This window comes from Mus musculus, chromosome 2 (genome assembly GCF_000001635.26).
Source record: "Mus musculus strain C57BL/6J chromosome 2, GRCm38.p6 C57BL/6J".
Lineage (NCBI taxonomy): Eukaryota > Metazoa > Chordata > Mammalia > Rodentia > Muridae > Mus > Mus musculus.
In genome coordinates this window covers 120,931,597-120,944,750 of record NC_000068.7, presented here as the reverse complement: position 1 = coordinate 120,944,750, position 13,154 = coordinate 120,931,597, and the positions used below count along the sequence as shown (strand labels likewise).

At 39.1% G+C, this 13,154-nt stretch overlaps 1 protein-coding gene across 4 annotated transcripts in view; it reads left to right on the top strand.

Annotated features, from left to right (window-relative positions):
- The window catches only part of Ubr1 (ubiquitin protein ligase E3 component n-recognin 1), a 110,489-nt gene that overhangs the window by 26,010 nt on the left and 71,325 nt on the right, over positions 1–13,154 (top strand). For all 4 annotated transcript variants that reach the window (XR_003952079.1, XR_003952081.1, NM_009461.2 and 1 more), the window contains exons 10-14: positions 12–100; positions 2,176–2,274; positions 3,627–3,784; positions 9,436–9,535; positions 10,319–10,447. Coding sequence is in view for 2 of the 4 variants with exons in the window: in NM_009461.2 (NP_033487.2) it covers positions 12–100; positions 2,176–2,274; positions 3,627–3,784; positions 9,436–9,535; positions 10,319–10,447 (575 nt within the window). In the remaining 2 variants the exon portion in view is untranslated. The remainder of the gene's footprint in view (positions 1–11; positions 101–2,175; positions 2,275–3,626; positions 3,785–9,435; positions 9,536–10,318; positions 10,448–13,154) is intronic.

The following is a 13,154-nucleotide window of genomic DNA, read 5'->3' as shown; positions in this document are numbered from 1 at the left end:
ATGATCTACAGGTGCCCGTAAGATCCTTCATGAATTGATCTTTAGTAGTTTTTTTATGGAGATGGAATACAAAAAACTCTTTGCTATGGAATTTGTGAAGGTAATTGCTGTTTATAACTGTAACATAATTTTTACAAATGAAGTTATAGAAGCAGAGAGATATGTATGAAGCTCATTTTAAATTGTTATTAATTTCTTCATTAAAAATGTATTATTTTATACGACAATAAGTATTTTCACAAGTGGTAGTTGTTGGATTGGAATTTTAGAGAGAAGATAGTTGGAAAACAGCCTGTTTCCAAAGGCCAAGCAAAGGCAGGTTAAGACAGTCACTCTTCTTGTCTTTTTTTTTTCCCCACTTATCCTTTTTGATCATTTATTTGCCTGCTAGTAAAATTACTGCAAGAATAGCAGAGAAGAAGGCAAATACACAGGTGGCAGGGGCAGAAATTAGGGGACCGGTATATTTAGCTGAGATTAAAATCACAAAAGTAAAAATAAAACTCTTTTATGTTGCTTTATTGATCTGTTTTATGCTGTACATTAATATGTCTTTTTACTTATTGTCCGAGTATGATTGTGAGGTTACACAGAACAGGGACTTTGAGATTGCTACTTTGCCTTATTCAAAATATATCATTTATTGACGCTTTTTTTTTTTTTTAAGATTTATTTACTTTCATTTTGTATATATGAGTATTTCATCCACTAGTATGTTTGTGAGCCATGTTTGTGCCTGACAGAAGAGGGTGTCAAATCTCTTGGACCTGGCGTTAGAGGGGGTTTTAAGCCACCTTGTGGCCTCTGGGAATGGAACCTGAGTCCTCTGAACAAGCAGCCAGGGCTCTTAGCCACCAAGTCATCTCTCCAGCTCTCCTTACCCTTCTGAGACAAGATCTCTCTATGTCATCCCAGCTAGCCTTAAGCACACAGCGATCTACTTGCCTCTGCCTTTTGAGTACTGAGATTAAAGGTGTGCACTACCATGCCGGGAACTCCTTCTGATTTTAATTTTTAGATGGTTCTAAGAGGCATAGGACAGGGTAGAAACAGAACCAAAACTAGAGTTGGAAGCAGAGAGGACATAGCAATTGTGGGTAAATGCCCCACAGCATGGGGATAAGATGCTTTCTTTGGATTCTCTGAGCACATTGTTAAAAACTAACATTTAGAGGCCAGAGAGATGGCTTAAGGGCACTTGTTCTTCCTGAGGACCTAGGTTTAATTCCTAGCACCAAAATGTTAGCTCACTCCAGCTCTAGAGGATCCAAGGTTTTCTTCTGGCTTCCACAAGCACTTCACACTCAAAGGGTACACAGACACACACAGGCAAGACACCCATCCACATAAAATAATAACAGGAATTAAGAAAATATATGTATGTCTTGTCCCTTGGAGGTGATGGCAGCTGAAGATGTAAACACTTTCTAAAACATTTTAGACATAAGATCATTGGGCCTAGATAGAAGAATATGTGATCTGAAGAGAAATTTTATCCATTACACAAAAGCTGATCTTACTTAGATGAGATATAGTTTTTGTATACCATGGTCATCTCTTAAATGCTAGGATTCTGTAGAAAGAGATTAAATAGGCAAATTGTTTATAACTCTGTTTAAATAACGCTTACTACTTGGTAAATGTGGTGTTTGACTTTGATCTAATACAGGAGGGCTGGTGTGTACCACTATGGACAAATACAGGAGGGCTGGTGTGTACCACTATGGACAAAAAGCTACTAAGCCCTCTCTGCTTAATTGTTGACTGACTATGATTCATCTTCTGGTTCATATAAGTTGCTAAATACTTTAAATATATCCAGCTCTGTGCTGTTAGAGTAGAAACTGTAAAACATTGCCTGAAGGGTATTTTTGTTTGTTTGTTTTTTGAGAATGGGTAAGCTACACTATTGTACTCTGCCATGATTTTCAGCTGTGTCTTTTGAATTTAAAGTTAGTAGTCTATCTGTGTCTGCTAGATCAAGTCGTTGAATTCATGTGCTAGTCTTCTGTTTCTTGCTCTCGATGGTGTTTTTGTCAACTGTGATAATGATACGATACCAGAAGTCTATTAACTTGTCATCTTATGAGCTGTGTCATTCTGGAGGCCGTTAGTGAAGTTTGGAGTTGAACGGTTTTAGTAGTGATTTGCAATGGGTGCTCCTTGGTCTTTCAGTATTATAAACAGCTGCAGAAAGAGTACATCAGCGACGACCACGAGAGAAGCATCTCCATAACCGCCCTGTCCGTGCAGATGCTCACCGTCCCGACCTTGGTATGTACTCAGATGCGCTCAGGGAAACTTGGTGGGGTCAAATTAAAATCACGTGATAATCACAAAGTTGGGCTACTTTCATTTGGAAATTTTAATACTTTAGTGGTATCTACCTGGGTAGTAACTCTAGTGGTACCCAGGGAGACCATAACTGGAAACTCCCGTTGTCCAGAGAGTCCCACCTTTGGTTTCTTACTCTCTGGAGTGTTGTCTTTTCAATACCAATAACCTTGCATTTTTAATTTTTGCCTTTCTTTTGTTCTTTAGTTATAGTTGTTGGTAGATAAATAAAGTAAGGTAAAAACTGAGAAAGGGAGAGTGTGCCCAGCAGGCCCTTCTGTGAAATGGGGCTGCATCGGCCTGGGAGGAAAAAGGACTGCTTCCTTTTTATGCTGTTTATTTTTCTGTTTCTTCTTGAAAGCCTGGTTAACTGTTCCTATTTCCCCATTTCAAAGGGCCAAAGAAAAGGATAGGGAAGAGATTGAATTGGGGTGAAGGAGAAATAGCAGATAGATAGCAATATGAAAGAAGTTGTGACAGTTATCTGTGTTCTTCATTGCTCATGGTATGGTTACAGATGATAAATATTTGCTTAAATAATCTGGGTAAAAGATTTGGCATAGTTGACATAGGTATCTCCTAGTTACTGAGGAAAAGGGAATTTTACTTCTAGAAACTAATTTTTTGCACTAGGAGTGTAGCTCAATAGTATAACACTTGCCAAGCATCTACAAGGCTTAGGGTTCAATCTTCAGCACTGAAAATAAAGATAAAACCCAAATCCTAGAAATTAACTTCTGAAGTTATTGCTATTCTTTAAAGACTAGGGACTTATTTTATTGTTCAATAAACACTTATTCGGCTGAGCATGGTGGCACACACCTTTAGTTCCAGCATCAGGATGTAGAGGCAGACAGATTACTGTGAGTTCAAGGTCAGCCTGGTTTACATAGTGAGCTCCAGGCCAGCCAAGGCTGCGTAGTAAGATCCAGCCTCTAAATAATAAATATGCATTTGCTAAAAACTATTTCTGGCCAGGCATGGTGTCGCATTCCTTTAATGGTAGCACTTGGGAGGAAAGAGGAAGCAAGAGAATCTTTGTGAGTTGAAGCCAGCCTGGCCTATGTAGCAAGTTTCAGGATATTTAAGACTAAAATAGAGAGACCCTGCCTCCAAAGCAAACAAACATTTTACCAAGATAGGAAAAATTTTAAGTTTGAAGCCAATCTAGGTACAGAGTGAGATGCTATTATAAAAATAAAATGAAATGCTGGTCAACCAAGTGAGTGAATAAATTAAGTCCATACTATGGTGAGATAATGCTAAGACAATATTCTTGAAATATTCTACAGGCCCGGCATCTTATTGAAGAGCAGAATGTTATTTCTGTCATTACTGAAACGCTGCTAGAAGTTTTACCTGAATACTTGGACAGGAACAATAAATTCAACTTCCAGGGTTATAGCCAGGACAAACTGGGAAGAGTCTACGCAGTTATATGTGACCTAAAGTAAGTGGTTGGAGTTCAAAGGTGAGGGCACTGCTAGACAGTGTGCTTACTTGCTCTGTCGTCTAAGTAGACATTTGATCCTCTTGCTTGACTAGGATTCTCTTTACCCTGATGGCAGGCACAAGCAATTGTAATTGCCATATGCTAATGCAGTTGGCTCTGCATCCCGGGACTCAGCCTACAACTCAGAAGTAATAAAAGATGATCGGTTCTGTACTGAACTTGTGCAGTTTTTTTCCTTGATTTATTTCAAAACACTGTAGTCTAACAGCTGTCTATAGAACATTTGCTTTGTATAGGTATTAAATTGCCTGTGATGTATATGGGTTACTTGCAAATACTTTATTGTTTTAAGTATCTAGGGAATGGAGTCAGTCTCCCATGAGTAACACAAGACTTCTGTAAATGTCTTCAGCAAAGTCTTACTGAGTATAACCCAATGGCATAAAGATGGCGCTGAGGACTGAGGACAGGCCCGTCACTGCATGTGGGTCACCGTGCAGCTCCACACTGTAACTTCCACGCTTTGCACTTGCCCTTCACTTACACACTTCATGACTTTGTCCCCCTCATATACTCTTAGTGTCTAATAATCTGTTTATTTTTCTTTTTACTTTCCTTTTCACCTATATACCAGCCTTTTGATACTCATCAGAGTTCCCTTAATTAAATTTTTCTCCCTGAAGATGACTGAGAATTTTGTTTTAAACTAAAATTTGGGGCTGCTGGGATGGTTTAGTGGTCAAGAACATTGACTGCTCTTTCAGAGGTCCTGAGTTGAATTCCCAGCAATGGTATGGTAGCTTATGACCATCTATAAAAGGATGTGATGCCCTCTTCTGGCATGCAGACAGAGCAGTCATACATTCAATAAAACAAACAAACTAAAATTTGCAGGATAGAGAGATCATTCAGTGTTTACGGGCACATACTAATCTTGCAGAAGATCTGGGTTCAGTTCCTACTACCCACATCAGGTGACTCAAAACCATCTTTAACTCCAGCTCCAGGGATCTCACTGTCTCTCTGGTCTTTACAGGCAGTTGCAGACATGTGTGCAAACACATGCACACTCACCCAATACACATTGAAAAATAATTTTAAAAAATCTTAAACTAAAATTAGAATCACATAATAGAACTGTTCTGATCATTAAAATAAATTTTCATTTACTTTAGAAATGGTGAATGTTATAAAAATTCTGATAGATCAACTATTTAATAAATCATGGACATCAAAGAACTTCTTTTAGCATATATTAGAATAAAATATGTACTTAGTTTGCTGTTTTTAAAAAAGCCCTAAGATGGGGCTGGAGAAATGGCTCAGCAATTAAGGGCATTTGTTTCTCTTGCAAGGAACCCAAGCTTGGTTTCCAGCACCCACACATCATGCAATCGGAACTCCAGCTCCATGGCCTCCACAGCCACACACACACAATTTTTTTAATGCTCCCAGTCACATATGACTGGAAACAAGTTTTACCTACTTCTAATGCCTGTGCATAATAAGGAAGGTAAACGTTGTTGGTTGGCTTTTTAAAAACATTCTCAATCTCTCCATTTTACCAATGAAAACTCAGGAGTCAAAATCTGGGGTAAAAGCCTGCTAGCTCAGAAAGGCAGAGAAAGCAGCCAGCTCACCTTCCTCCTCAGCTGATACCAGAACTAATATCTCCTCTCAGGCCCTCTCTAAAAAGTTCCTTCAAGCTGAACTACCCTCCCTTCTATTTCCTGTGCATCTCTCTATCGGTCCTTTTGACCTCCCCTTACTTTCTATGGTTTTTCTTATTAATCCTATGTTCACTTCCTGTCATCTGGTTGTTTGCTCCACCTCTTGACCTATGGTTGACTTTTTAGTCCTGTGTACAACATTCAAAGAGGAAGCTCTTGGATTAAAGGTGTGAGCTAAGGTTGAGCCACACCACAACTGAAAACAGGTTTTTCTTGTAAACAGTCTTAGAGTTCACAATATGATCAAATATCCCGCAACCGTAAAGAAATGGGCTTCTAGTCCAACTTAAAAATAATTTAGTCTGTTTAAAAAGTGGGGTGAGGAGTTTAGTAGTTAAGTAGATTCAGTAGTTGAGTGTTTGCCTAAAATACCCAAAGCCCTGGGTTTGATTCTCAGCCCTGGAAAAAATAAATGAACAGATTTCTGGAAACTACAGTAGATTCTTGATATTACCAATTCTTGATTTTCAAGATTATCTCAAAATCTTTTATTTCAAAATGTCATTGTGTCTACAAGTTTTTTTCTTTAGAGTTTACTAAATTGTTAAATTTAGGAAATCACACCTCTAATATAAATACTGAAGGTGGGTAAGCCCAGTAGTGATTAGCATGGCCATTCGGATCTGTTCCTTTGTCAAACTGTATGTAAGTCACATTGTTCAGAATAGAACTTCCTAGTGGTTGTATTTGAAATGTCCGTGTTGATTCATTGATGAGCCATGGTCTACCTCACAGGGTAAAATGTAGTCACTGCAATAGTCTCATAACTGAGTTATTTTAGACAAAACTAACACAGCTTAAATAACCTGCTCAAAAACACGGGTCACTCTCAAACGGGCGCTGTGAAATGTGTTAGTAGTTCTCATGTGGTAAAGAACTTGGCTTATATTAACTTTATTTGAATATTGCAGCATTCTTATAAAGTAGGTAATCGTGACTTGTAGGTTACAGAGCTCCTGCGTGGTGGACCTGGAGTTTCAGCCTGTCTGTTATTTATCTGTACTGCTCGTAGTCCTTTTAGGACATCATGTATCCCCACAGAGGGCATAGAAAACAACAATGAAACCTGTTCTGAAACCAAAACAGTACTCAGAAATGGAGTTTAAGAAATAGTCACGAAGCCCTGTTTTCTGCTTCTTAATATACATTCTGCAGTTATGCCTTATTTTCTATATATGTGTTAATTCAGTTTTTCACAAAAGCTGCTTTTAAATCAGTAATTGCTACAAATACTGACGTATCTATAAGTTCTTTTAGGTCTCTGCAGTCTAGCCACTTACTGTACTTACCTGACTACACCTAAATATAAAGCAAACCCCTTGGGGTGTGTGTGTGTGTGTGTGTGTGTGTGTGTGTGTGTGTGTGTGTGTGTGTGTGGTGCTCTGTTGACATTGCCTAAGGGAAGTTTAGCTCTCTAAGAGTGAATCCCAGTTCTGAGTAGCCTTTTCTGAGCACTAGCAAACTTCTTGAAATCTTGTCCCTTTTGTGGCTTTCCTTATTTGGCTCTAGCTCCCCTTGTCCATTTAGAAAAAAACAATTCAATTGTTATTTGACATGAAGAAGCAGACAGCAATCATAGCTGCAAAGTCTTTTCTGAATTAATGTTCCTTTCTGCTGAACCCGGAGAATCATTTGTATGTCATGAAGTGAGCATAGTCCCCCAACCGCAATGCACCCAGTAAGGTCTCACAGGGAGGGACTAACACCTGTTTTGTTCTAAAGGACAAACCCCAGTTTGATTTTGTCACTCAAGTCTGGAAGGTATCTGATGGGGTATGTGGCTTCCTAATTTCTAACTTATATAGAAATAGAAAGTCGCCAGGCGTGGTGGCACATGCCTTCAATCCCAGCACTTGGGAGGCAGAGGCAAGCAAATTTCTGAGTTCGAGGCCAGCCTGGTCTACAGAGTGAGTTCCAGGACAGCCAAGGCTATACAGAGAAACCCTGTCTCGAAAAACAAAAACAAAACAACAACAACAACAAAAAGAAATAGAAAGTCGAAATTTTTTATTTAAACTTTGCTTCTATTAAGGAATGTTCCTTTTATTATTTTAACTGGTTTCTGTGTCCCATTTCTGGAAAGTGTAGCAGATCAAAACAAGTCACCCCATCCTTTCCTTTCGCTGTTATTTTTGCTACCTGTCCGTCTTGCTGTAGACCCTTTTCTTTTCCATTTCCTTCTCTTGCCCCTTGCATCCTTAATTGTTAGCTCAGCACTCGGGAATGAACTAGAAATGTAAATGTAACCTGTGTCAGTCAGAACATTTGAAATTATCCAAAGAGTTGTTGAATTGAAGATTCTTACTCAGTTTGCCCGACTAGAGTGCAAGAGCTGTTTCTACAAAGGTGGTGCTGTTTTCTGGACTACATTTTAAGTGATAGTTCTCATGACTTGCGTGACTTTTGTTTTTAACCTTTAATGAATGTTGGTTTGGTTTTTTTGGTTTTTGTTTTGTCTCTAAGAAATAATAACTAGCACATTTCAACTATTTGATAAAGTCCTGCTGATTGTATTTTTATTACATTTATTTGTTTTTTTTGTTTTTGTTATTTTGGTATGTGAGTGTGTGTGTGTGTGTGTGTGTGACACACACACACACACAGAGAAGGGAGAGAGAGAGAGAGAGAGCGTGCGCACATGAGACAGAGAATATCACACAGCATATGCGGTATGTGAAAGTAGAGGACAACTTGTAGGAGTCATTAGTTCTTAAACCATGTTGGTATTCAACATTGAACTCAGGTCATCTGGCTTATTGGCAAGCGCCTTTACCTGCTGAGCTATCTTACACGATCATCATCATCATCAATCATCAAGACAAGGTCCCTCTATGTAGTCCTGGAAATTCTGGACCTTGCTATGTAAACCAGGCTGTATGTAAACCAGGAACTCATAGAGATCTACCTGCCTCTACCTCCCATGTGCTGGGACTAAAGGGGTACACTAACAGACCTAGCTCATAATCATATTTTTATTTTTTAATGTATAGTTACCACATTGATGGCTATCTAAAAAATAGGAGAAATCAACCATAATCTGCATTGTTTTCCAATTCAGACTTTTTTCAGACAATTTACTATATGGTCTTCTGTGTTCTCTAGTTCTTCCTTTGGTACCTGTTTTTGCCTGTTTGTGTGTGGCTAACACTGGATTATAGTGTTCACTGTGTTTTCCCAGTATTCTTTGAATTTCAAAGATGGAGTAGATCTTATTCATATTTACATTCCCAATCCCTCTTGTACAACACACATTTATAACAGGAATGCATTTTTCTTCAGTAAGCGTAAGTAGTTTTTAATAGTTGTTGATCATACCTGAGAGCTTAGTCCATGATTAGCTTTGTTCCCATTGAAAGCAATTATTAGCCAAAAGAAATACTGATTTGGTGAATTGTAGGTTAGCACAAGCCTGTACATCTCTCCAAATTTGTACATCCTAAGGTGCAAGGCATGGTGACACGTGGGTCTACAGCCTTCTTTCAGGTTCTAGGTTCTGAAGTTCTGGAGGTAGGAGGTCAGCTTGAAATTCCCTGTGCCTGAGAGGTTTTGCCTTGGCCTTTGGGTAATGGTTATGACAAGTCTGAGGAGGTCTTTTACTACATTTATCTACAGGTGTTGCCCTATGACAGCCTGCACAGTGCTACTCTAGGTTACTCCATTAATCTGAAGCAGATTAGAATTTAGAAAGCCAGGCTTAGCCTTGATAGTGGTCTTGTCATGATTTCCTCATCTTGCCAGTTTTCTATTTAAATAAATAAATAAATAAATAGCTCACTCTAGTTCTGCCCAGAGGTTCTAATTACTGTAAGAAATTAGAACTCACAATTTTGATGAGCCAACATTGTCTGCATCCCTGAGAACCTTAAGATCATCTCAGAATAAAGAAGTGAACTATTTCTTTTTCTATTGAAATGATAGGTATATCCTGATTAGCAAGCCTGTCATATGGACAGAACGATTAAGAGCGCAGTTCCTGGAAGGTTTCCGGTCTTTTCTGAAGATTCTTACCTGTATGCAGGTATGATAATTCTTTGGTGTACCAATAAAACATGTTAGTTTTAAAAAAAAATCCATCTCCTTTTCCCTCCCATTTTATCTTATTTTATTTTGAGATTTATTCTTACTTTACTTGTATGGTTATCTTCACTGAATATGTCTATGTACCATGTGTGTGCCTGGTGTCCTGTGTGCCAGAAGAGAGTGTTGAATCTCCTGGAACTTGAATTTCAGGTTGTTGTGAGCCACCATGTGGGTGCTAGGAATCAAACTTGGGACTTCTAGAAGAGCAGTCTGTTCTCTTCTTAAGTAAGTCTACTTTAAAAAGACGTAAATTATGGTTTTCATAGAAGAAAACTTCTATAATGTAGTAGAAATAAGATATAAACACTACTTGTTGTGTGTATGTGTGTGTGTGTGTGTGTGTGTGTGTGTGTGTATGTGTAGTCAATGGTGTTATAGTTAATGCTTGTTGAATGCTTACACATAGTAAGACTTCATAAATATCCATAGCTTATAGGTTTATTTTCTATTATGATTCTTATTTTCCACATGAGAGAATGACTGCTGGTATATATAGTCAGATACCCCTGAACTGTGCACTTTTGAAAGCTAGTGCACTAACTCACGTATTCTGTATTGTAATAACATGTAATTACAATGTATTACATGTAATACATGTAACCCATATAGTCACCATATTAAACTACTATGCATTTATGACTATAAATGCAAGCATTTTTATGTTCTGCTATAGAGGAACAACAACAGGAAAGGCCATGGATTAACTTGCCTTTCCTTGCAGGGAATGGAAGAAATCAGAAGACAAGTTGGACAACACATTGAAGTGGACCCTGACTGGGAGGCTGCCATCGCTATACAGATGCAACTAAAGAATATTTTGCTCATGTTCCAAGAGTGGTGTGCTTGTGATGTAAGTTAACGATTTGGTAGTAGGATGTGGGCTTTTGTAAGTGCTCTGATAGTTACTAGTGGCATAGTTTATGCTGCAGTTTTCTTGATATAAAAGTTTATAATGTGACTGTCTTAGTTACTTAAAATGATATTATTAAGTATAAAAGGAAAATTCATTCTTTTATATTTGATTAGAAAATGTGTCTCAGACTCTGCCTTGGGGGTTGGAGAAATGGCTCAGCTCTTAAGAGTACTTGATGCCTTTGCAGAGGACCTGTGTTCAATTCCCAGCATTCACAGTGGCTCACAACCATCTGTAACTCAAGTTCCAAGGACACTGACATCCTCTTCTGGCCTCCACAGGCAGTGTACATACATGACACACAGATATACATGCAGGCAAAACAACCATACACATAAAAAAAAAAGTAATTTTAAAAAAAATGTATCTTGGGACTACTGGAAAGATGGTTCAGTGTCTAAGAGTGCATAGTGGGGTTTTTTGGTTTTGTTTTGTCTTTGCCATGCAAGCATAAGAACCTGTATTCTATTGAGCTCCAGCATCCACATAAAAAGACAGCCATTGTTGTGGGTGATTGTCATTTCCATGATGGGAACATTGTGGAGACATGAGGTTCCCAGGGGCTCGCTTGCCAACCACCCTAACTAATGGGTGAGCCCAGGTTCCAATAAAAGACACAAAGTGGATGACCCTGAGGGATAAAACCCCAAGGTTACATTTGTCTCCATAGGTATACAGACACATATGCATCACACATATCACACACACACACACAGAGCCATACTCCAAACATTGGGTGCCTTCCCTCTTTATGCCTGATTGATTGAGTGTCTCTCACTGAACCTAGGTCTTACATTTTAACCGGACTGGCTGGCTAGGAAGCCCTGTGGGATCTTGTCTCTGACCCCAGCACGGTGGCTATGGGTAGCCACCCAATCCAGCTTTTACACTGGTACTTGAGATCCACACGTAGGTCCTTAACACAGCAAACACTTTACCCACTGAGTCATCTTTGTGGTTACTCTTTCATTTTTACTGAGAAGGTTGCCATTCTGAGTCAGTTCCATTGTTCCTTCCAGTTTTTCTGTGTAGACTACATAATCTGACCAGGTTTCTCCATGTCTTCGACACTTAGTCTCCACCTTTTAGGTTTTTTTTATGTAAACCAATACCTTTACCAAGGCTCTTGGTTCTAACTTATACTTCTTTTCCTGGGATTTGTCTCCTTGGTTATCTTCTTTTTTTCTCCACTTACCTGCCTATGGGCACATAGGACCCCTGCCCTCCAGAGCAGTGGAAGTTTCTTTCAAAGAGAGAAGGCTATTGGCTCAGGACCCCCAAAACCAAGTTTGCAGTACAAAGGAGATTTATCTGCCCCTAAAGACAATGGGCTGGGAATAAGAGACAAAGACAGGAAATGAGGAAGAAAGGGAAAGGGATATTTGTTGAGGTGGGATTGGGGATGGTGGGTGGGTAGTAGATATGACAATAAAGGACAGCCTCTGGAGAGAGAGGAGACAGAAGTGGCCCATAGGCAAATGATGGTTTATATAGGTAAAAGGGGAAACCCCATGTTAGGATGAGGAGTGGTCAAATAAGGGCATAGACCTTGGTGTCTAGCTTTAGGAATATAATATGATAGGTTTTAGCTAGGCAGAGCCAGTTGGGAGAGCGAGGACTCTTTCTTTCCCTTGGCTTTTTACAAGCCCGCACAGTCCTAACAGTTTCTTTATCAGCTATCAGGCTCAATGGTGATTGCCTTTCCCCAATTCCTTCTTCTTGCCAAAAGAATGTCTCAATATTCTTTTTGGTTTTTCGAGACAGGGTTTCTCTGTGTAGTCCTAGCTGTCCTGGAACTCACTCTGTAGACCAGACTGGCCTTGAACTTAGAATCCACCTGCCTTTTCCTCCCAAGTGCTGGGATTAAAGGCATGCACCACCGTTGCCTGGCCAGTATTCTTTTTATAAAGATCTTTCATTAATTGAAGACATCAGTTGCCCAAGCTGGACTTGCACTTTAGTTTGTTTACAGACAGTTGTTCTTAGATAACATTTTTTCTTTTTCTTTTTCTTTTTTTTTTTTTGGATTTTCGAGACAGGGTTTCTCTCTATAGCCCTGGCTGTCCTGGAACTCACTTTGTAGACCAGGCTGGCCTCGAACTAAGAAATCCACCTGCCTCTGCCTCCCGAGTGCTGGGATTAAAGGCGTGAGCCACCATGCCCGGCAGATAACATTTTTTTTATATTTAGACTCAGAATATCTTAAGTTGATTTGTTACCACTTTCTTCAATTTCAGACTTGTATTCTCTCGTCTTGACTTTCCTTGTTCTATCATTAGCATCGCTATTAAAATGTTCTTCCATACAGGAAATCCCAGGGCCTCCATGTTGTGTGTGTTTGATAATCAATGTGCTAGAACCTAAGAGAAATGTTCCCCACATTTATTTGGCTATGGAGCCCCTTTCTCACTATAAAGCAGTGTGAAAAGCACTGAACTATGGAGCCGAGTGACGGGCACTTCTGTTTTCCTACCATGCTCAGATTTGATTTTCTGTGTCCCAAATGTGTGCCATCACCCTGTTAGTGTCTTGTCTCCTCAGTTTATCCTTTTCTTTCTTCATCTTTGGTGACTCACATTAATTCTTGAAAAATATATTGTCTCCATTACACTATAGACACTGTTAATATATTTACATATTGCAG